The 23,525-nt window shown below is 35.4% G+C and overlaps 1 protein-coding gene across 5 annotated transcripts in view; it reads right to left on the bottom strand.

The window, feature by feature from the left end:
* CNKSR2 (connector enhancer of kinase suppressor of Ras 2) overlaps positions 1–23,525 on the bottom strand; it is a 281,133-nt gene that overhangs the window by 202,033 nt on the left and 55,575 nt on the right. For all 5 annotated transcript variants that reach the window (XM_004382841.1, XM_004382843.1, XM_004382842.1 and 2 more), the window contains exons 3-4: positions 21,169–21,371; positions 6,754–6,841 (exon numbers count right to left, since the gene is read on the bottom strand). In XM_004382841.1, coding sequence (XP_004382898.1) covers positions 6,754–6,841; positions 21,169–21,371 — 291 coding nt within the window. The remainder of the gene's footprint in view (positions 1–6,753; positions 6,842–21,168; positions 21,372–23,525) is intronic.

The raw sequence follows: 23,525 nt of genomic DNA, 5'->3' as shown, positions 1-23,525 counted from the left end.
GCCTTTAGAGTTAATTCCGACTCAAAGCGACCCTATCTATGTACAACAGAATGAAACACTGCCCAGTTCTACACCATTCTCATGATCATTGTTATGCTTGAGCCCATTGTTGCAGCCACCGTGTCAATCCATCTCATTGAGGATGCTCCTCTTTTTCACTGACCCCTCTACCTTACCAAACATGATGTCCTTCTCCAGGGACTGGTGCCTCCTGATAACATGTCCAAAGCACATGACACGAAGTCTTGCCATTCTCGCTTCTAACGAGCATTCTGTTTGTGCTTCTTCCAAGACAGATTTGTTCGTTCTTCTGACAGTCCACGGTGTGTTCAATATTCTTCACTAACACCATAATTCAAAGGCATCAATTCTTCTTCGGTCTTCCTTATTCACTGTCCAACATTTGCATGCATATGAAGCAATTGAAAATGACTTGGGTCAGGTGCAACTTAGTCCTCAAAGTGATATCTTTGCTTTTGAACACTTGAAAGAGGTCTTTTGCAGCAGATTTGCCCAATATAATGTGTCGTTTGATTTCTTGACTGCTGCTTCCATGGGCATTGATTGTGGATCCAAGTAAAATGAAATCCTTGACAACTTCAGTCTTTTCTCCTTTTATCATGATGTTGCTTATTGGTCCAGTTGTGAGGACTTCTGTTTTCTTTATGTTGAGGTGTAATCCATACTGAAGGCTGTGGTCTTTGACCTTCATCAGTAAATGCTTCCAGTCCTCTTCATTTTCAGTAAGCATAGTTGTGTCATCTGCATATTGCAGGTTGCAAATGAGTCTCCCACCAACCCTGATGCCATGTTCTTCTTCATATAGTCCAAAACATACAAAAATATGCAGTACCAACACGCAGAATCACAATGTCTAGAATCCAATAAATATTATCAAGCATGCAAAGCCAGAAAATATAACCCATAACGAGGAACACACGATGCAGAACTGACATAGCATCCTCTTCAAAACTGAGTATATAGTGGGTAGAGGGTGCAGAAGGTCCTTCTATGTTCTGAGTATATTTGGAGTAATTTCAACTACTCTGTGTTTGGTCAAGATTGAATGCTCTTAAAGTTCAATCTGTAAAAGCATTTCTCTCTCTTCTAGCTAATGTTTCCAGACTTTTCAACAGAAACAATGCAAGAAAGGAAACAGTGGAGGAACATCTTTGAAAGTATTAGAAAAAAACCTGTCAACCTAGAATTCTTTTTTTAAAATTTTTTCCCACACAAAAATTTATACATACATTGTTATGTGACTGTAATTGCTCTCCCCATACTGTGACAGCACATTCCTCCTTTCCACTCATGATTCCCCATGTCCATTCAACCAGCTCCTAACCCTCTCTGACTTCCCATCTCACCTCTGGAGAAAAGCCACCCATTTAGTCTCTTGTATATACTTGACTAAGAGGCACACTCTTCACGAGTATCACTTTACGTCCCACAGTCCAGTCCAATCCCTGTCTGAAGAGTTGGCCTTGGAAACTCTTTTAGTTCTGGGCTGATAGAGAGTCCAGGGGCCATGCTTTCCGATAGAGAGTCCAGGGGCCATGCTTTCCGATAGAGAGTCCAGGGGCCATGCTTTCCGATAGAGAGTCCAGGGGCCATGCTTTCCGGGGTACCTCCAGTCTCAGTCAAACAATTAAGTCTGGTCTTCTTTCTAGAATTTGAGTTCTGCACCCCACCTTTCTCCTGCTCCATCAGGGACTCTGTTGTGTTCCCTGTCAGGGCAGTCATTGGTGGTAGCCGTCAACCTAGAATTCTTTAACCAGCAAAAATATCTTTCAAAAACAAAGGCAAAATAAAGACTTTCAGAGATACAGATACTAAAAGAATTCACTCCCAGAAGAAAGTTAAAGGAAGTAACTCAGGTAGAAGGAAAATGATACCACATGGAAATCTGAATCTACACAAAGGAATGAAAAGCACTGGAAGTGGTAACTATGTGAATAAAATATAAAATAATATTTTTCTTATTATTTAAATATTTTAAAAAGAGAATTCAATGTTTAAAGCCAAAACTATAACAAGGTACTGTGGGGTTTATAACATATGTACAGATAAAATAAATGATGAAAATAGCACAAAGGACAGGAGATGAGAAATGGAAGCATCCTGTTCTAAGTTTCTTATACTATATGTGAAGTGGTATAATATCACTATAAGTTAAAGATGCATACTATAAGCCCTGAAGCAATCATAAAACACATACCAAAGAGTTATAGTTAATAAGATGACAAAAGAGACAAAATAGAATCATAAAAAAAATTAATCCAAACGTATACAGAAAAAAAGAGTAAAAAAGGAACAAAGAAAAGATGGGAAAAATAAAAGACAAACAGCAAGATAGTACATTTAAACCCAACCATATCAATAATTACATTAAATATAACTGGTTAAAGGAGGGAGAAGATACAAACAGTTGTGGGAAATAGGAAAAGTTTCTGAATGAGGTAGCATTTCCTAGAAGCCTTAAAGGATGGACATAATTTAACAGGCAGAGATAAAAAATATATATGGGGCATGTTCTAAGGAGGCCTCACAACATGAAAAGATGAAACTGTAACAACTATTTTAGTAACAATAAGCAATCCATATGAACTAAAGTACAATTAAAATACATCGGTGTACTGGAAGATAAAACTGAAGTTATGTTAGGATCGTATGTGGAGGCCTTTGAATTCTATAGAAAGGAGTTTGTAATCAATTTGGAAATTAGCAGAAAATTGCTGAAAATGACAAAATTGGAGCTGGGCTTTGGGATGACTGTTCTGGAAGTGATCAATTCTATACTTATAAATAGATTAAATCAGAGTGTCATGAACATGTTGTTTTATTAAGAGAAATTTGCATCTAATATTTCCCTTAAGGTACAATAGAAGGACCTGGTTAAAGTAAATGTATTAAGATATCAAGCCAGATACAAGTTGGGATAGGGTGGGCAAGGTAAGATTCAAGAACACCCATGTATAGAGGTTTGTATTCTAAAGCATCTTAAAGGTAACAAATGGAACTGAACGTGTGATGGGAAAATGAGAGCGAAGTAGAAGTAATTGTGACAAATGTTATGAGCTACTGAACTCTAAAAAAATAGAAATAGGTAATATAAGAGCAAAATGTTCTAAGAAGGTCACAGCATCCACAGTATATAGTGGGTAGTGGATGTAGAAGGTCCTTCTATGTTCTAAGTATATTTAGAGTATTTCAATTATTTGGAGTAACTTTGACTACTCTGCGTTGGTCAAGACTGGATGCGCTTAAAGTTCAACTTGTAAAAACATCTCTCTCTATTCTACCTAATTTTTCCAGTCCTGTAAATAACACAACTTCAACCCATTACTGCCCTAAAGTAAAATTCCTGAGGAGAATGTTAAGCCAAATAGTGCAGCTGCTAAAAAGGTTCTATTGAGAGCGTAAACAAGCCTCTGAGGGCAATATCAGAATGGGATATGTTTTCTATGAAATAGTTGTCAATAGCAGGTGTTCTTACTTTCTGGAAACAAACAGAAACTGAGTCATTTGTTAATTAGATGGTAGGTTCTTAAAATAGCAGAATGGGTGGGTTAGTCATATCTGACACAAACTGTACTTTGCCACTGCACATTTATCTACGGGAGATCTTAATTCACTCATAATTTCAGCCATTCCTCTCAACGTAACTTCTGAAGGTTAGCGTGACAAAGGTATGCTCTGGAACCTGTGAATTCTAAACACAGGAAAACTTTCCATTTCTGACCTCACTCCATACTTAACAGCTAAAAGAAACGTAACTTTTCTTTTCAAGATCACTTTGTTTATCCCCTTCTGATATGAGAAAACATTAGGTATGTATGAATTGGGTGAAAAGGAATCCCCTAATACTGTCTTTCAATATTTTCAAGAAAAATTATCATTACTGCCATTTAGAATTACAGTCTTAGTTTATAAGACAACAACATGTTAGCCAGTTACTCAAAAGTAAACCTTAAACTGGTCATCCGGTTCCAGATGTCTGGAGAAGAAACAAAGAATAAAAAAATTTTTTTCTGTTATATTCTTGAAAATAAAATTATTTTGGCTGTTGACATCAGATTGACTGCTTTGTCATAGAACTGACAATAAGTATGAGTTTCTCATGTATAAAAAGTTGAAAAACAAATTAAATTTTAATTCTTCCATTTAACTCCATAGTATTTCAATTTTCTTGAGTCTCATCTATAAATGAAAAAGCTTAAATAGGACATAATACAGGTATCACAGACCTTGTCATATAGCAGATAATAAGTGTTAATAATTACTGTAGTATTACTATTATTGTTTGTATACAGATTGCTACTGAGCACATACTCATTATAAAGTGGCTATAAAAGATTACTGTACAAATACTGTGTACTAGGTATCCTCTGGAGCCCTAGTTGCCCAGTGGTTAAGAGCTCTAGCTGCTAACCAAAAGGTCAGAAGCTTGAATACCTCAGCCACTCCTTGGGAACCCTACGGGGCAGCTCTACTCTGTCCTATAGTGACGCTGAGTCTGAATCAACTCAACAGCAATGTTTTTTTTGATTTAGGTACCCTTTAAATCAGAGATAATTTCTTTCTCTCATGGTAAAATGGAAGAAACTAATAATCTATTATCCACATCCCTAATCTCCAGTCAAGTTTAACACCTTTAAAAGAAATATGGCTTTAGAAAACAATATTTTAAAGAAATACCACTAATAATACAGAACTATAAGAAAAATTGTATCAATATTATATATTATTGTTCTTTTACCCTGTGCCCTAGAACAATGTATGAGAACCAGAATCATCTGGGAAACCAGTAAACTTGCAGATTCCTGGGCCCTACCCGTAATATATCTAGGGTAGGTCCCAAGAATCTGAATTTCTAACAAGTTTCCATGTGATGATGATGTTGCTGGTCTGTGGACCACACTGGACTAACATTTCCCTAGAACATAGGTCAGTAAATTATGACTTTTGGGCCAAATTCAGCCTGCTGCTTGTTTTTGCAAATAAAGTTTTACTGGAACACAGCCATGCCCGTTCATGTACACATTGTCCATGGCTGCTTTTGTGCTACAACAGTAGAGATGAGTAACTGTAACAGAGACCATATGGCCTAAAAAATCTAAAACCAAACCCATTGCCATCGAGTCAATTCTGACTCATAGTGACCCTATAGGGCAGAGTAGAACTGCCCCATAGGGTTTCCAGGGAGTGGCTGGTGGGTTTGAACTGCTGACGTTTTGGTTAGCAGCTCAACGCTTAACCACTGCACCACCAGGGCTCCGTATGGCCTAGAAAGTCTTCAATATTTACTATCTGAACCTTTACAAAACAAGTTTGCTAACCTCTATCCTAAAATGCCACTCTTCTCCCTATCATTCGTTCAGGATATATGAAATTCAGAAATGAAATTTACTGATACCAAATATGAAGACATGTAATGAGATTGTTAGGGTTATTTCAAGGCTCATATGTTCACCATCTTCACGCATGTCTTGTTAACTAACAGCAAAGAATTGCTGACTTAATCACTGCCATGATATAATTCGACTGTCTGATGTGTTTCACAATTAAAAGTCACAAAGTTATTCTTTTGTCTATAATGAAAAAACATCTCAAAACCTGCAGTTTCAGATAAATGATGCAAATAAAATCTATATAGTGCAACAGATATTACACTGAAGAATTTAAATCTCTATTGATAAAATTTCTTATTTCTTTGAGAAAATACAGGCAATATAATAAACTCACAATCATCCCTGGTAATGAAGGACAGGGATAGAGGGATAAATTAAATCACCAACTTCCCCAATCTCTCCAATAATCTGTATCATCATATTTTATCCTCTGCTGTCCCTATTCTGCATCATTGGATAGGTCAATAAATAATGGCTTCCTGAGAAAGCAGCAGCAGAAACAGGCTTACATCAGCTTACACAGAGTGGTGGCTGCAAGCCTCAGACCTCTCACATGTGTTTTATTATTAGATTTAAATAAATTTTTTTTCATGATATGTACTACTGAATTCACCCTAGATTCTACCACTCCACCTTGTCTTATACCAGCTGCTGAACCCTTAAAGGCATTTGATTTGGAAATCCGTGGCTTAGATAATATCCAAAGTGGGAAAGCAGTTCTTGTAATTAGATCTTTGTTAAAAGCTATTATGTATATTTGTATGTGTACATATATAAGTGAAACTAATAGTTGCACTAATAAGAAATTAATAGTGGAGGCCTCGCAGCACAGAGGTGAAAGAGCTCGGCTGCTAACCAAAAGGTCAGCAATTCGAATCTACCAGCTGCTCCTTGGAACCCCTATGGGGCAGCTCTACTCTGTCCTATAGGGTTGCTATGAATCAGAATCGACTCGATGGCAACCAGTTTAGATCAAAAGTCTCAGAATCAGGTATTTAATTTTGTGAAAGGCAACATAGCTTAGTCATCTCCACTAAAAGTGTGAGACTAAAAGATACTATGATCTTATTATAATGATGTCTTCAGACGTTCTGGTTCCTTTTACTTCTTCTGGTGAATAAAACCTTTGTTTACTGGGCTATATGCATGGCTTCCCAATAAATAATTACATATTTAGTTTCTTTAGAACCATTTGTCTTCGAATGAGAAACTTCCAAACCTGTATCTTATGCACTATTTGTAAAAAGGAATACTTCTCGTTGTTGGAATATGAAATACATTAATAGAAGGAACTATACTTTACATTAATACAGTAACAGAAGGAAAGTTTGTGAGCTAATACCTGTTGCACGATTGTTGTTAATTCCAAGCAGAGTTGTATGACATTATTCCTTGTAACTGAATAGTCTGTCACAGCAGCAAATGGTGATCTGTTAAGGGAAAAGGAAAATTATAATTAATAGGAACACATTGTGAAAAGTCCCAAAATATAATAGTCTAAAATAAGATTTTAAATAATATGAAATGAATTGTTCTGAAGGTTACATACTGATAAAAAATTTTTTGGAACCTTATTTAAAATTTTTTGGAGAGAAATGCTTGGGAGAGAATTAAATTCAAGAAACAATGTTTACTTTTCATCAAATTTCCATTTCTTTTAGTTCTTAATATTTAGAAGTTCTTTGGTACTTCTTACAAGGTCTTTACTACATCTAAAACAAAACAACAAAAAAGAGAGTATTTTAGGCAAAGACAACATTTAGCTAAAGTTTACCTTCAAAATAAGCTGAGATTTTGAATACAGTATCTTCCTGAAGGAGTCTCTGAGTGGTGCAAACAGTTAACGCACTTGGCTGTTAACCAAAAGGTTGGAAGTTTGAGTTGACCCAAAGGCATCTCAGAAGAAAGGCCTGGTGATCTACTTCCAAAAAATCAGCCATTGAAAACCCTATGGAGCACACTTCTACTTTGACACATATGGGGTTGCCATGAGTCAGAGATGACTTGATGGCAACTGGTTATTTTTTATCCTCTTGAAATATTAACAATTATGAGCTCGTAATAATAATAATAGTAATAGCTAACTCTTACTGAGTCTTTACTATGTACCAGTTACTATTCTAAATGCTTTATATGTATTAAATAATTTAGTCTTCAAAACAACTCTTTCGAGATAAGCACTATTATTTTTCCCATTTACAGATGAGAAACCTAAGGTAGAGACAGGTTAAGTGATTTATCCAAGGATACACAACTAGTAAGTGGTGGGGCTGGTATTCAAACCCAGAAAGTCTGACTAGAGAGCCTACCCACACACTGAAACACTAACATTATACTGCCTCTACCTACGAACTTACCTAGCTTTTACCCTGTACTAAACCTGTTATATATGTGACTTCACATCTTTTATGGAACAACTTGGTGTATAATAATGAATATATACTGGTGTAAGGTCTATATTTTCAAGATTAGTATAGACAGAAAACAGCAGTCTTTCTTTTAAGTATTTTGCGACTAAATGAATATACAGTGGTTTTACAATACTCCTATCCTCTCTCTTATCTGGATGCCAGATACCTACCTGTAAACTCAAATCAGGTTTTGGTGGGGCCAAAGCTTGAATGATTCTGGGAGGCCCAGTTTAAGGAAAAGAAAACAAAATCTCAAATAGAAAAGGTATGAAAGTGAAAATTAAGTCAACTTACTGAAACCTTGGCAGTTTAGATCCTTTCCTATTGAGATCTCTTTAGGCAATTTACTGGAAATGAATTTGCCTCACCTCTAGAAAATTCTGCAACTCAAGCACCTCCTACCCTCACAGAGGTCCGCAAAAGATAGATGCCCTTTATCAGCTACATTTTTTAAAACACATTTTTTGCTTATAAATAGTTAATTTTTTGCTTATAAATAGTTATAAAAAGACTCTCAAGAAGTTGCAAAAATATTACAGAGGTCCTATGCTCACCCAGCTTCCCTCTATGATCAAACATTAACAAAACCAGGAAACTGAAATTGGCACAACACAATTAATTCAACTACAGACCTTATTCAGATTTTACCAGTTTTTAGATGTACTCATAACAAAAAACATATTCAGAGAAGATGATTCTTAACATCTTTCTACAATCCTTGCAATCTACAAAAGAAATGATAGATACTTTAAACACAAATTCCTCAAAATTGAATTTCATTAAGAAAACATTATAACTTATTCAATATAAAATAGCTAATATCCACTAATGGTCCTAAATCCTTTGCTAACCAGCTCAAAGAAGAAACTTTATACCCTACTTGCTGGAAAGTTTAGTTTATACTCTACACAAAATTTTATATACTGTTTTTTTTTATTAGTTAAATCCTTAGATATTTTCCCCATGTCATTTTCTTATACATCATTTTATTGCCTATATAATATTCCATAATACAAAATAATTTCCTAATTTACTCAGTAATTCCCATAATGGTAAACATTTAGGTTTTTTTTTAAAAAAAATAACTTTTTGCTATTATAAAATTAGGCCATTGCAAATAACGAATGGTATGATACACATCTTGGACATAAATTTTTGTCCACATTTCTAATTGTTTGCCAAAGATATATTCCATGAAGCAGAATTATTGATAAAATGCTATGGACAATTTTAGAACTCTTGGTATCCTGCAAATTACTTTCTCATAAGGTTATTACAGTTTATATTTTAGCAGTAGTGTGAAAGTATCTTATTATTTTAGAGTATTACTGGAGTTTCTAAAAGTATATTTTTCTTGTGGTTTGAGAGTCAAACTAATGCTGTTTTAAAATTTTAATCCGATTACAAGTTCAGTTAAATATTTTTTCTGAAATACACTTATAGCAATTTGTGTTTCTTCTTTTTTGAATTGATTATTTATATGGTCATCTACTGCATTTTGATGTTTTTTTTTAATTTATGAATTTGACATCTGACTCGGGGTTTGAAGACCAAACGTGGCCCACATGATGCTGAGATGTGGGCCCACCTGAAAATGTTAACCAGACACTATGACAAATATATATGTTTATATGTATGCATGAAGGAGCCCTGGTGGCGCAGTGGTTAGGCACTTGGCTGCTAACTCAAAGGTCAGCAGTTCAAACCCACCAGCTGCTCTATGGTAGAAAGATGCGGCAGTCACTTCTGTAAAGATTTACAGCTTGGAAACCCTATGGGCCAGTTCTACTCTATCCTATAGGGTTGCTATGAGTCAGAATCAACTCAAATTTTTTTTTTTAATTCACATAGTACACATTAACCCTCTGCTTCTCATATCTGTTGCAAATATTTTCCCCAGCTTACCATCTGTCTTATATTTTGTCAAGTTTTTAATTTTTATATAGTCAAAGTCAAACAGTATATTTCTTTGTATTTTATTATTTTAATACTTAGGAAGTCTTTCTGCATCTAGAATCAATTCTTTTTGCATACATTTTTATAGATTTTCTTAAATGGATTTATGTTTTACATTTAAGTAACTAATATGCCTAAAATTTATTTTAGTGAACAACCATAGGTAGTGATCTATCATGATTTATTTTCCAAAGGCTTAACCAAGAGCCCCAGTATCATTTATTAAATGATCCTTTATTTTTCCAGTGGTTTTAACATACTGTTTCTTAAATAATTCTATATACCACAGTCTATTATAGGCTATCTTTTCCACTGATCATACCATTTGGTATGATGATTTTGACTATACGTGGCCTATTCCAAAACCCAGAGTATTTTTCAACATAAATTACTAGCATGGAAGGAAGCATTAAGAATTCAAATAAAACTGGCTACCACTACTGATGAACCTTGGTGGCACAGTGGTTAAGAATTCAGCTGCTAACCAAAAGGTCGGCAGTTCAAATCCACCAACCGGTCCTTGGAAACCCTATGGGGCGGTTCTACTCCATCCTATAGGGTCACTGTGAGTTGGAATTGACTTGACAGCAAAGGGTTTGATTTGGTGTTTTACCACTACTGAACATTCTGATCAGGAACATAACAGATGGATCCTCATAAAAAGGGAGAAAAATGTGGAACAGAACTTCAAATTCTTAAAGAATCTGGACTTACTGGACCTACTGAGACTGGAGGAGTCCCTGAGAGTATGGCCCTGAGTTGCTTTTCAAACATTTAATTGAAACTATCCCCTGAAATCACCTTTAAACTAAATAACAGTTTATCCCAAAAAGTAGATTGTCACTCTTGAGTATTGCATTTCTTTAAAAAAAAAATTACCTATATTACCTATATAAGACCAAAGGGTACACACAGCTATTTTAAAGCAGAGATGAGAAGGTTGAGGGGGCAGGGAGATTAAGTAAATAGAAGTAAAACAACTAGAACAGAAATAAGGAGAATGTTGACACAAGTGAAGAATGCAACCAATGTCACTGATCATTATGGAAACTGTGGAATGAGAGCAGATTTTGCTGTGTATATTCTCACCAAAAATAAAATTAAGAAAAGAGAGACAGAAAAACCAGAATTCAAATAAAGTTAATTAGAAAAAAATATACATGTGCTCTTAGTTAGAAAAAATATTAACCTCTTTTAATTTAGAAACCAGCTTAAAAATCTATCCTGACGGAATTTGGAAAAAGATAGTGGCGATGGTTACACAACATGATGAACACAATCAGTGTCACTGAACTACACATGTAAAAATTGCTGAATTGGCAAATGTTTTGTTATATATAAATTTTTTACCACAATAAAAAAAATCTATCCTGGTCGAAGTGTTCTAAAACTGGATTGTAGAGATGGCTGCATGGCGTATTTATATATACTAAAATCCATCAAACTGTAAACTTAAAATGGGTGAATTTTATAGAATGTAACTTATGCCTCAATAAAGCTGTTAAAAATAGATGTAAAATATTAGCACTCCTGACAATAATCATGAATTTAAAAAAAAAAACCCTGCATAAAGACCATGTTGGCTGCACTGAAGCAAAAAAGAAAAAAAAAAAAAAACTGACATTTTAAATTAAGAATTCAAACACTTCTGGCATGATTAGAAAAGAGTTTGGGTTCCTAGGTTTGAAAAGGTCAATTTGTTTATAAAATCTAAAAACTTCATTCAAAAATGATGAGATGAGGTGCAGCATGATTTTTACCATAAGTACCTAAAAAGAATCTCATTTGATCTTCAAAATATACAAAGAGAAAAATCTATTTGATGACTGCCTGTAGCAAACTCAATTCTAAGGCTTGCTTTCCACTTCCTGACCACTCATATTTCAAGCAGGACAAGCTTCTCACTCAGGATTAAATTTCAAGAAAAAAGACAAAAAATCGAAACAAGTATCAAGGAGAACACTGACTTTATTCTGTAATCAGTAAGATCTCTCCTAAAGTTTTAATTTTGAAGGTAAATCATATACAACTAGGTTATTCCAAAATTGAGAACCATTCTTAACCAGCAGATACTAATGTTTGGTGTAATGATTTTGTCTATAAGCCTGTGTTGTTAGGTGCTGTCAAGTCAGTTCTGTTCAAGTAACTGCCTCCTGGTCTATGCACAGGTTCCACATGATCACCGTTAAGCGTTCTGAAATTCCATTCTTCGCAATGTTATCCATAATTTGTTATGATCCACACAGTTGAATGCCTTCGTATACTCAATTAAACATGGGTAAACATCTTTTGGTATTTTCTGCTTTCAGCCAAGATCCATCTGACATCATAGTGCCCCTGTAGGACAGAGCAGAACTGCCCCATGGGTTTCCAAGGCTGTAAATCTTTTCAGAAGCAGGCTGCCACATCCTTCTCCCACAGAACGGCTGGTGAGTTTGAACCACTGACCTTTTGGTTAGCAGTCAAGTGCTTAACCATTGCCTCACCAGGGCTCCATATAAGCCTGTACACATCCATAAATAAGGATAAAAGAAGGCTGACAGGGTTCATCTTTGTGGGTTCCCAAAGACGATCACTCAGTCATGACTTCGTGCTCATTTATGAGATAAAGAAATGGATCTCTGTAGAATAACTGAATATGATCAGCTCAAAAACAAAACAAAATAAAAAAAAAAAAAAGAGAGACTTTGTTCTTAAGTCTAAAGAAATCCTGAACTAGAACTCAGGCTACTTACAAAAAGAACACAGTGACTCTAAGTAAAGGACATTAAATTCATGGCAGGAAGGCTTTTTGATGTTAGAAAGGAAAACAACCTTGGCTCATCAATAAATGGCTACTACAAGAATTAACCTATTTAAATCTTAAATATTAGGCAACTGTCCTTCTTAAATCATCATATGGATAATACAATGCTTATTCTTTTTAGGGCAAAGGTTTATGACCTATAAGAAATTATTCTTTGTACATTCTTTTCAAATAAAAGCATTACATTTATGGAAAGGTTATGAATGGTTCAGAAATCCTTAACAAATTAGCAGCATTAATGAGGAAAATCTGTAATGCCTTACTGTTGCAGGCTGTCATTGCTATATACAGCCTTAAGAGCAGTCCGTGAACAGTGACAGCACTAACAACACTGCTCTTCTCTGGAACCAGAAGTACCAAGTGAGAGCAATGAGCATACGAGAGGAAGTAAGACCAAACAACAATGAGCGACACTATCTGGTTGTGTTTGAAGTCGTTTTCTTGGTCTTGCAGCTTTTTTTCTGGTATAGAATTGATTTTTGCCCTACAGTTTCCTATCATGGAAGAGGACATGAGTGCAACTATTTTCTTACATTTTGAACATTTTTATTGATGCTACTGTATAATGTGATACATACAGCGATCTGTAAACCTTCAAGTATAGATTGATTTGGCAAAGCCATAGAAAACTGCAAGAAAGATGAGGTGTGTAAAACAGCAGGATGTAGGTTAAAAATAGACAAGTAACCACATATTGAAAGTAAACAGTAAAGCTACCAACTGTGATTCATCTCTGAGGCTTTCCCTCTGGCAAAGTATGCTGTTTCATTCAAGTCAATATTTAATTTAAAATGGGAGGAAAAGAAGAATTTTGTTTGTCTTAGATTTTATCTTATTAAGAAATGTAAAGAGCTGGTCTTTGAAAATAAATTTCATTTAAATGAAAGCTCCACTGAAATTGGTGTTTTTGAGAATATTAAACATTTTTTCCCTAGCATACTAACTCTTATACCTTAAATATTAAAATGGGTTTCAATGATAGCAAAAGATCCCATGAAAACAGAATGGTCTTGCCCCGGACACCCTTTTAACTCAGTACTGAAGTCACTCCTGAGGTTCACCCTTCAATCAAAGATTAGACAGGCCCATAAAACAAAACGAGACTAAATGGGCACACCAGCCCCAGGGCAAGGATGAGAAGGCAGGAGGGGACAGGAAAGCTGGTAATGGGGAACCCAAGGTCGAAAAGGGGAGAGTGTTGACATGTCATGGGGTTGGCAACAAATGTCACAAAACAATATGTGTCTGAATTGTTTAATGAGAAATGAATTTGCTCTGTAAACCTTCATCTAAAGCACAATAAAAGAAAAAACAAAAAACAGAATGGTCTTGAAAGGTATTTTATAAACAACTGCATCATAGGCTTTAATGCTAAAAATGAGAGAAAAGAATATGCTTTCACTATAAATAGTGAAATAAACTTTTTCTATCAATGAAATTTCATATAGCAATTCGAGGCCTTGAGGCTAAAAACAGACAAGTGGTAGTCTTATTATTTAGCTTTTAAAGAGAAATAAACCAAAGTGTAAATATTTATCTGCTGCATTCCTAAGAATCACTTCCTAAAATCCTCAAGAATTAACTTCCAAAAAGAGGTAGCAAGACAAAGGAGAAACAAGAGCTTTGATGTCAGACAAAATTAGGTTCAAATTATAATTTCCATGCTAGATGAATGACTTTAGGCCAGTTGCTTAACTTCTCATATGTACAATGAGGATAAGTAGACCTACTTTGTGAGAGTTCAATGAGTTGACATAAGTAAAGCATCTAGTTCAGTACCTAGAACTAAATTAAAGATATTTTACCTACTCTCTTTTCCTTTCTCCTCCTTCAAGTGTCATAAAATAAAATGAAAACTGTAATAAACCCAAATCATATTGTTGTGCATGCAAATTCTCCCCAAAACGTAATAAAAATTTTTAGTGCCAAAAAACATTCATCATGCTTTAAAAAAAAATAAAACCAGTTGTTTAGCATCGAAATAGCCATATTTAATTGATAAAATTTTCTATTCTTCAAGTAAACAATTGTATGGTATTGCATCCCAAAGAAATAAACTAAGGTTAAAGGTCAAATGCTTGGCAATATTCCATTGCAGTGGTCATTTTCAATACCCAAAATTAAAGCAAATATACACTGACAAACTAAAACATTAAGAATTTTGGTCGGCATCATTTCCATGGAACTTTTATAATTAAGCGCTTAAGTTCTAAGTTCTTCAAAAGCAAACAAAAATTTAAAAAAAGACCAGACACATTCTTACCTTAGATAAAGAAAGCATAAAGACAGATTAGTTTTGGGAACAGATAAGGGCCATGGTTGAACAACATGATGAATAATTAATGTCACTGAACTGTACGTGTGAAGATTGTTGAAATGGCAAATGTTTTGCTACATATATATTTACCACAATTAAAAAAAAAGATTAGTTTTGCTCTAGAACTTAAAATGAAACAAACAAAAATACATAAATAAATTTATTTAGAGAAGAAGTAGGGACTTTTGATTCTAAAAGTCACTGTCTCTCTAACAGATTTTCTTACTGTTTGTTCTTTGATTTTATATACAGGAAAACAAGTTGGACATATTCCTTACATGGCTTTTGTGAACAAGATAAATGAATTCTGGTGCTTAGAAGAGAACTTCAAATTCTGCAAGTGTTATATCCTTATTCTACAAAGAAAATAAAAACACAGATTAAAATTCAAAGTTACCCAGGGCTAGAGAGCCCTGGTGGCGCAATGGTTAAAGTGATTCACTGCTAACCAAAAGGTTGGTAGTTGTAACAGTCTGCTTCTGTAGAGATCTACAGTCTCGGAAACCCTATGAGGTCGCTATGAGCTGGAATCAACTCAACGGCAGTGGGTTTAGAGGCAGACCCGAGACTCTAACTTTCTCACCTTCTCAGCCCTCTGCTCTCTTTATACTTACTACACCACAATGTATTTCAGTAGGGATTCACAATAATGGTCGTAGAAGAACACTGATCTTTTGACTTTCTAACATTTGACTGATGTGTTTTATTTCCTGTGGAAAGTTTACAGGACACACTGAAAGAAGTGGAGTACTGTCTTGTGCTCTTGCTGCTATCTAGAAAACACTTCCTTTTTCACTGAAAGGAATAAAAACATAATTTAAACACACACCCAATAGCAATATCTAATGAAAGTCAGAAATACTTGTTAGAAAACAAACAGCCTAACATTTCACCTGGCACAGTTATAGATAAAATCATAAAATCATTTAAAATACATTTAAATTGATCTCAGGGCTTTCTGAAATTTATACACCCTCTCCTCACTTATTGACTTGGTTAGGTTCCAAAGACCAGGTCGTTATACGAAATCAGTGTTACGCGAAAATGAAGGATGACCACATCAGATCACAAAATGGAGGATGACTATATCATTACACAACTGCCAAATTACATCATTACATAACTTTCAAACCACAGAGAATCATGACCCAGCCAAGCTGACACATAACCTTAGCCATTACAGCCAGTGCTATCTTGCTTCGCACCTCAGTGTTTGTTACTGCCAGATGTACGTTGCTAATGTGCAGAATAGTCAAATAGCAGATTTTTTACTATTGTCATAAATGCAAAATGTCAGATAATGAGATAGTCAATAAGTGAGGAGAAGGTGTATTAGCCAAGAACAGTTAAGATCATACAATCCATGGCAGAGGAGGAAGCAAAATCAAGCTACCAAATATAGAAGCAGCCCTCATAATTTGCCTTTTGTCTTTTCCATCACACTGAAAGATTAAGAATCTGTGAAAAGGGGCAGTTAATATTTCACAAAACTATGCTGAACTACAAACCATTTTACAGAAAAATTTCTTCAAAGAGAAATCCTCACCTTTAGCTCCCAATTAACCCATACATTCCAGTTTTCATGACTTCTAAATAAAAACATTAAACTGTTGCTCGTAAGGTCACATATATCCTGATTCCCTAATCTATCACACCCTTTTCAGTCCTTACCCATTGAAACCTATTGCCATCAAGTTGATTCCAACTCATAGTGACCCTACAGGACAGAGTAGAACTGCTCCATAGGGTTCCCGAGGCTATAAATCTTTACAGGAGCCAACTGCCACATCTTTCTACCAGGGAACAGATGGTGGTTTCGAACTGTTGACCTTGCGGTTAGCAGCCAAGTGCTTAACCACTGTGCAACCAGGGCTCTTTTCAGGCATTACCCTACCTAAACTTTCAGCAGCATTTGACCCTACTGACCATTTCCTTTTTTTCCTAAAAAATAAGGTTATATCTTCTTATTTTTTCATAAGCTCAACTTCTCCCAATCATCCTTCAATTGCTAGTGGTCCACGGGGCTCATTCCTTATCCTACTTCTCTTCATTCACTGAAAAAATATTCACTGAGCACCCAATATGGGCCAGGAACTGTCCTAGATAATTGTGATATCAGGGAGCAAAGCAGATGAAAATCCCTGCTCTCTTTGAAGTTTACATCCTATAAAGAATAGTCAGACAAAAACAATAAGCATAATACATAAATAAATTACATAGTATATTAGATGGTTATAAGTGTTATGGAAAACAAATACAGCAGGATAAGAGGAATCCATTCTAAAACTCTCCTTAGATGATCACAGTAACAAATCCATGACTTTAATGCTCACCTATATTTTAACTTCCCAAATCTCTACCTATAGATCATATTTCATTTCTGAGCAACAACTCCCTATAACGCCTTTTCACTGAATATTCTACAGCCGTCACAAATTTATCATGCCCCATACTGAGCTCAACACTAGTCTTCCACCATAACCCGTTCCTCCTATTTTGATAATGGCAGCACCATCCACTGGGTCAGCCAAGTCAGACACTTTTATTCATCCTAGATATCTTTCTCTTACTCCCTAAATCTTATCTGTCACTGAATCATATTTATCTACGTAAGTGTCTCTACCATTCTTCCATCCTTACTGCTGTTCTCTAATTAAAAATCTCAATAAATAGCAGTGGAGAGGATAATCTGTGGAGTCAGACTGCCTGGTTCGAATCCTGGCTCCACCACCTACTTGCCATTTTGGTTTTTAACCTAACCTCCCTAAATCCTAGTTTTCTGATCTGTAAAATGAAGACAATCCTCCTATGATTGATTAAGTTAGTATGGCTGGAAGTACTAATTCCCAACAAACATCATCATCAATGTTAGTTTCAGAATCACCACCACCAGCAGCAGCATGATTAATTACTAAAATAGCCTTCTGGATAGATATATAGAACAACGAATAGAATAGAGATCCCAGAAATAAACTCTTACATCTGTGGTCAATTGATTTCCCACAAGGGTGCCAACACCATTCAATGGAGAAAGAAGAGTCTTCAACAAATGGTGCTAGGAAAACTGGAATATTCACATACAAAAGAATGAAGTTTGATCCATACTCATCTCTCTTCAGTCTACTTAAAACCAGTTGCCGTTGAGTTGATTATGACTCGTGGCAACCCCATGTGTGTCAGAGTAGAACTGTGCTCCATAGGGTTTTCAATGGCTGATAGTAAAGCGCCAGGCCTTTCTTCCAAGGAGCCTCTAAGTAGACTTAAACAGACAACCTTTTGGTTAATAGCCAAGCTCATTAATCCTTTGCACCACCCAGTCTACTCAGATACCCTGAAACCAAAGTTTCCCATCCTCTTCCATAAATTTATTCAGTCACTACATTTTACTGAGCAACTTGTATGTGCCAAGAACTGTGCTAGGCTCTACACGGGCAAAGCTGAGAAGGCAGGGTTCCTATACTCAAGATGAACAACAGGATTATATCCCTTTATTATACATGGTCTCTGCACTAAGTAGTCTCCATCTTAACACTTAAAATGACTGTGAAACTACTTGTTCCTTGCTTGTTTCCCCTTCTAGTCTGTAAGCTACAAGACGGCAAGAACTGCATCTGTTTTGTTCAGTGCACGATAAATACTTGTTGAAAAAAAAAAAACCCTTCTAACTGGTCTCCCTTCTTCTAGTCTACTCTTCTCTAATCCTTCTCAACACTATAGTCCAAGTAATCTTCAAAATTCACAGATCTGAACACAGTGCTGACTCTAAGCAGCTCCCCCACTGACTTCAGCATGAAGTCCAAATGCCTTGGCATGGCAATGAAATTCTGTTTTCTTTTTTTCCTCCCCCTACTTCTTCCTTTTTTTTTTTTCTAACTTAGGATGTTAAACCATTATCATAATAGCCTGGAAGTGAACTTTTCTGTGAAAGATTTTCAAAATATAAACTTCTGTTTCTTTTTATAATTTACTAACGTCTCAGAACAAGATTTTAAAGTTATCACAAAGGTATCTTTTTTGTTTCCTTTCAAGTACTTACTTCACATTCACAGTGAAAATGCTAAATGGCCTTTGATTTAATTGATTACCTTGGTATGCTATAACACAAAATAAGCATCGTTAGAACTTTTACAATGAACAGAAGCCAAGCAGATCATTTAGATTATTTCCTTCAGGTTTTTTGTCACATTTTCTCTTCCTATGAAACAAACACAAAACACCATTGACTGACTTCATGGATTGCCATCTGTGTTTTTATATGCATGTGTACATGTGTATTTGTAGTGAGTTGGCATTTATTATCTACCAAAAGCATCTTCCAAAAGCATCTTATTAGGTGTTAAAAGTAATGCCACCATAAACAGTTAATAATACAGTAAGAACGTAGAGACTACTACAGTGTTAGAAGCCATCACGTGATTTTATAAACACCAGCCATACCTGTCATCAAGAAGTAAAAACAGTCTCTAATGACTCTATTTATCTTTCTATTTATTTAACAAATAATAGTGTAAAAAGAAAATAGAATTTACTAATTTCTAATATCTAGGCTGAGCAAATTTATAATCATAGGGCAGATGAGAGTAAAAGAAGGCATAACTAAAATCAAATAGTGTTTTTTAAGCTTTCTGATTACTAAGAAGGGGCCCTGGTGGCACAGTGGTTAAAGTGATCAACTGCTAACCGAAAGGACGGCAGTTCAAAACCACCAGCGGCTCAGCAGGAGAAAGATGTGGCAGTCTGCTTCCATAGAGATTTATAGTCTTCGAAACTCCATGGGGTTGCTACGAGTCAGAATCAACTCAATGAGAGTGGGTTTGGTTTTTTTGGTTTGATTCTGAGAAGCTGCCCAAAATAAGTGTATTACATTACTTAAGGACTAAGCCATATTTTAAATATATTTTACTGTCATAGATTGCACTGTGTCCTCCCAAACTATGTGTCAACTTGGCTACATCATGATCCCCAGTACTGTGTCGTTATCTTCCATTTTGTGATCTGATGTAATTATCCTCCATTTTGTGATGTATTGGAAATCTTAACCTCTATATGTGAATGAGGCAGGATCAGTGTGGGGGGTGTATCTTGAGTCACAGCCTTTTAAGAGGGTGTGACTCAAGTCACAGCCTTACTCAAGTCACACCCTAGCTTGATTCACACCTTTTATCTTATAAGAGATAAAAGGAGAGAGAAGCAAGCAGAGAGGAGAGGCACCTTACTACCACCGAGAAAGAACAGCTGGGAGTGGACTGAGTCCTTTGGACCTGGGGTCCCTGCACTGAGAACCTCCTAGACCCAGGGCAAGACTGATGCCAAGACACATGGAGATCTCCAAGGAATGCTGGGCTGACAGATGTTGAAAGGAGACAAGGACCTTCCCCCAGAGCAGACAAAGAGAGAAAGCCTTCCCCTAGAGCTGGTGCCCTGAATTCAGACTTCTAGCTTCATAAACAGATGATAGTAAAAGAAGATATAACTAAAATCAACAGTGTTTTTTAAGCTTTCTGATTACTGAGAAGGAGCCCTGGTGGCATAGTTGTTCAGCACTTGGCTGCTAACTGAAAGGTCAGTGGTTTGAACCCACCAGCTGCTCCACAGGAGAAAGATGTGGCAGTCTGCTTCCATAAAGATTTACAGCCCTGGAAACCCTATGGGGCAGTTCTACTCTGTCCTATAGGGTCACTATGAGTTGGAATCAACTCCACGGCAAAGGGTTTGTTTTTTTGTTTTTTATGTGTTTCAAGACAAATCAAAATTAGCTAAATTGAAAAGGTTCTGAAGGTATGTTTATAATATCCAAATTGACTGTATAACGTAAATAACAAGAAAGAATTAATAAAGCAAGGGCAAAGAGACCTGCAACACATGCTATGAACATATCAGTGTCTAATTACCCATTTGAAACAGTAAATAGATTCTTAATGGTCACTTCCTTAAATACAACCAATTACTAAAAGGAATAAAGAAATCAGGAGATAAAGCAGTACTCTAAATTCTGTTATGACAGCCATATAATGACTTATAAAGTAGTAAAGGTATTTTTCAATTGTCAGGGACTAACTATTGAGTGGCTACTTGGTTGGATATAAAATTTCACAAAAGATGAATAGCTATTTGATGACACCCTGTATTACGGTGAATCATAACTAGTCATTCATTAGTTATTACTCCTGCACCTGTGCACACTCTTTTACAAGAAAACATGAAAGAACATTATATCCAAATGGTGTCTGAGGAAGGGCTACTGATGAAACATGCGAAAAATTTTACCTGTCCAACCAGGCAAGCAGACTCTTAGCTGCTCCAATCAGATCTACAACCGAGGTCAGAAAGTCGTTTGGCAATTTTCGGCTTGTCCTCCCATCATAATGGCCACTCCTTCTCCTTCCTGTTATAAAATTCTGTAGATTTTTGGCAGATGCATTCAACTTGTGAGAAAGAGTTTTTAGATTTTCTGTTTCCAAGCCATAATTCTGAATATAAAAGAGAGAAAAAAAAACATAAAGTCAATATTTTATTCATTCATTAAAATATTTATTGAGTACTACGTACAGGCAATGGGACTAGTGTTAGAGTTATAAATGAATAAGAGGATTCCTGGCCTAGAGAAAACTACAGTCCATTTGGAGAGATGTCAGACAAACCAATAATTACAATAAAATGTGTTAAGTACTATAGTAAGATATGAACATGGAAAGATGAGGACATTATGTCTTGCAACTATGCCACCCAAGATAGCAAGATTATAAAGATTCAAGAGTGGTTTTTTTTTTTCCTTTTTAAAGCAATACCTAAGTTCATTTACTTGTGAAATTAATTATCGGCAATTGTTTTTAAGTATATATATTTATTAGCATATGCAGGGTCATGAATGTAGGTACTAGGAAAAATTTTGCTTCGCTGAAGTGAGTAAAATAATCACAACTCAACAATAAAATGAAAAAGCAAGAAATAAATCCTACAGAGTACGCCTCTTTTTCTATATCCTCTGCATAAAGACTCACGTTAAGAAGTTTCTTTTACATTATGGCCACCAGAAAAAACTCTGCTTCTCCAGAGGAACTAATACACTTTCTCCTTTTTCATAACTCAAATTATAAATTAACTAAATTTATTTTTATTTTTGAGGTAACTACTAATAAGCTCACAGCCAAATGTGAAGCACACCTAAAGCAATCATAGTGACTTTTTAGTAAGTATATTTGTTTTCTTCTTTTCCTTGGTCTCACTTTTCAACTTCTAGTCATTTCACCTAAATATTTTATCTATAAATTATTGCAGGAAGGGGTTACATGAATAAATATAAATGTAAGCCTTTTACCATATTCAAATAGGAAAAGATTGCAGGATCCCCTCAAATAAACCTTAGGAAAGGATTTAGTAAGCTACAACAGAAATTTAAAGCACTAATTGTGAGTTGTAAAACACCCCTAAGAAAGGATGGTTAACCTGATCAAAGGATGATCTTGATCACACCACCTAGCAGCATGTGTTGCCATTATGTGTAAAATTAAAGGTATCACCATCTTATAGAAAATCATAAAACTCAAAGAATGCTGTAATTTGAACCTTAGAGGTGAAGTTTAATTTACCCTCCTTTTACAGTTGAGGAAACTCAGGGACAGGGAGACTGTGATTTGCTTAAAGAGCTCAGAACTTAGACTGGATAGAGTTCAGAATAAGATTGCAAGTCACCATGCCACCTGTGCAGGGATGCTTCCACGCCATTCTTCAGCATCTATATTCTACTCCTGTTCAAAGCAGGGTGGTGAGAACAAATGAAGCAAAGTGGAAGATAAAATACTGGGGGAGTAAAAAAAAGAGAAGCAAATGGTACAATGTAATTAGCTATATTAAGTCAGCAACCACTGAGTACCCACTCTATATGAAATTTAGATTTATTTTTTCTGTGGTAATTTAAAAAAAAAAGAGAGGACTTATTGAGAAAAAAGGATGGGGAAGGGAAGGTTTGGATGCATAAACATTAAATACAAAGTTGTGTAATGTACATTACCACTAAAGATTTAATAGTGATACAAGTCTGACTGTTCTTCACTAAGAATTTATATTTTTATTAAAAGAACTGTCTTTTTTTTGGAGTCATAGTTGTTGTTTTTTTTTCTCTCTAAACATATTAAATACGGAATTCACTGCTTAATTTGAATTGCAAAGTTCTTCTCTCAAGATAAACAGTTTGGCTAGTGCAAATAAAATAACATCTTATTCAAATTCTGATTGCATCTGATCATGGATTATCTATGAAACATTTGGGAGATTTTATCCACCTTGTCACTGTATTATAAAGAAAATTCCCTTTTATAAGTTTATTAAAGATACTCTCTAATGACTAGATAAGAACAATTCATAATTATATCAACTAAATGTAAATGATACTTCTGAAGACCTCGAAATTTTTTTCAGAAGTTTTCCGTGTTAAAGCATTTTCCTGAAGTACAACCATGTTTGTGTTTTTCATTTTTGTTATGCTTTTAATGAAGAAACATCTGCTTACAAACAATTTATAATGGTTTGTTGTTGTTAGGTGCCTTCAAGTTGATTCTGACTCATAGCGACCCTATAGGACAGAGTAGAACTGCCCCATAGGGTTTCCTAGGCTGTAATCTTTA

The sequence above is a fragment of the Trichechus manatus genome, unplaced genomic scaffold (genome assembly GCF_000243295.1).
Source record: "Trichechus manatus latirostris isolate Lorelei unplaced genomic scaffold, TriManLat1.0 scaffold00100, whole genome shotgun sequence".
NCBI classification, from domain to species: Eukaryota; Metazoa; Chordata; class Mammalia; order Sirenia; family Trichechidae; genus Trichechus; species Trichechus manatus.
Note: the sequence above shows the minus strand (reverse complement) of the source record. Positions and strands in the feature narration are given on the sequence as shown.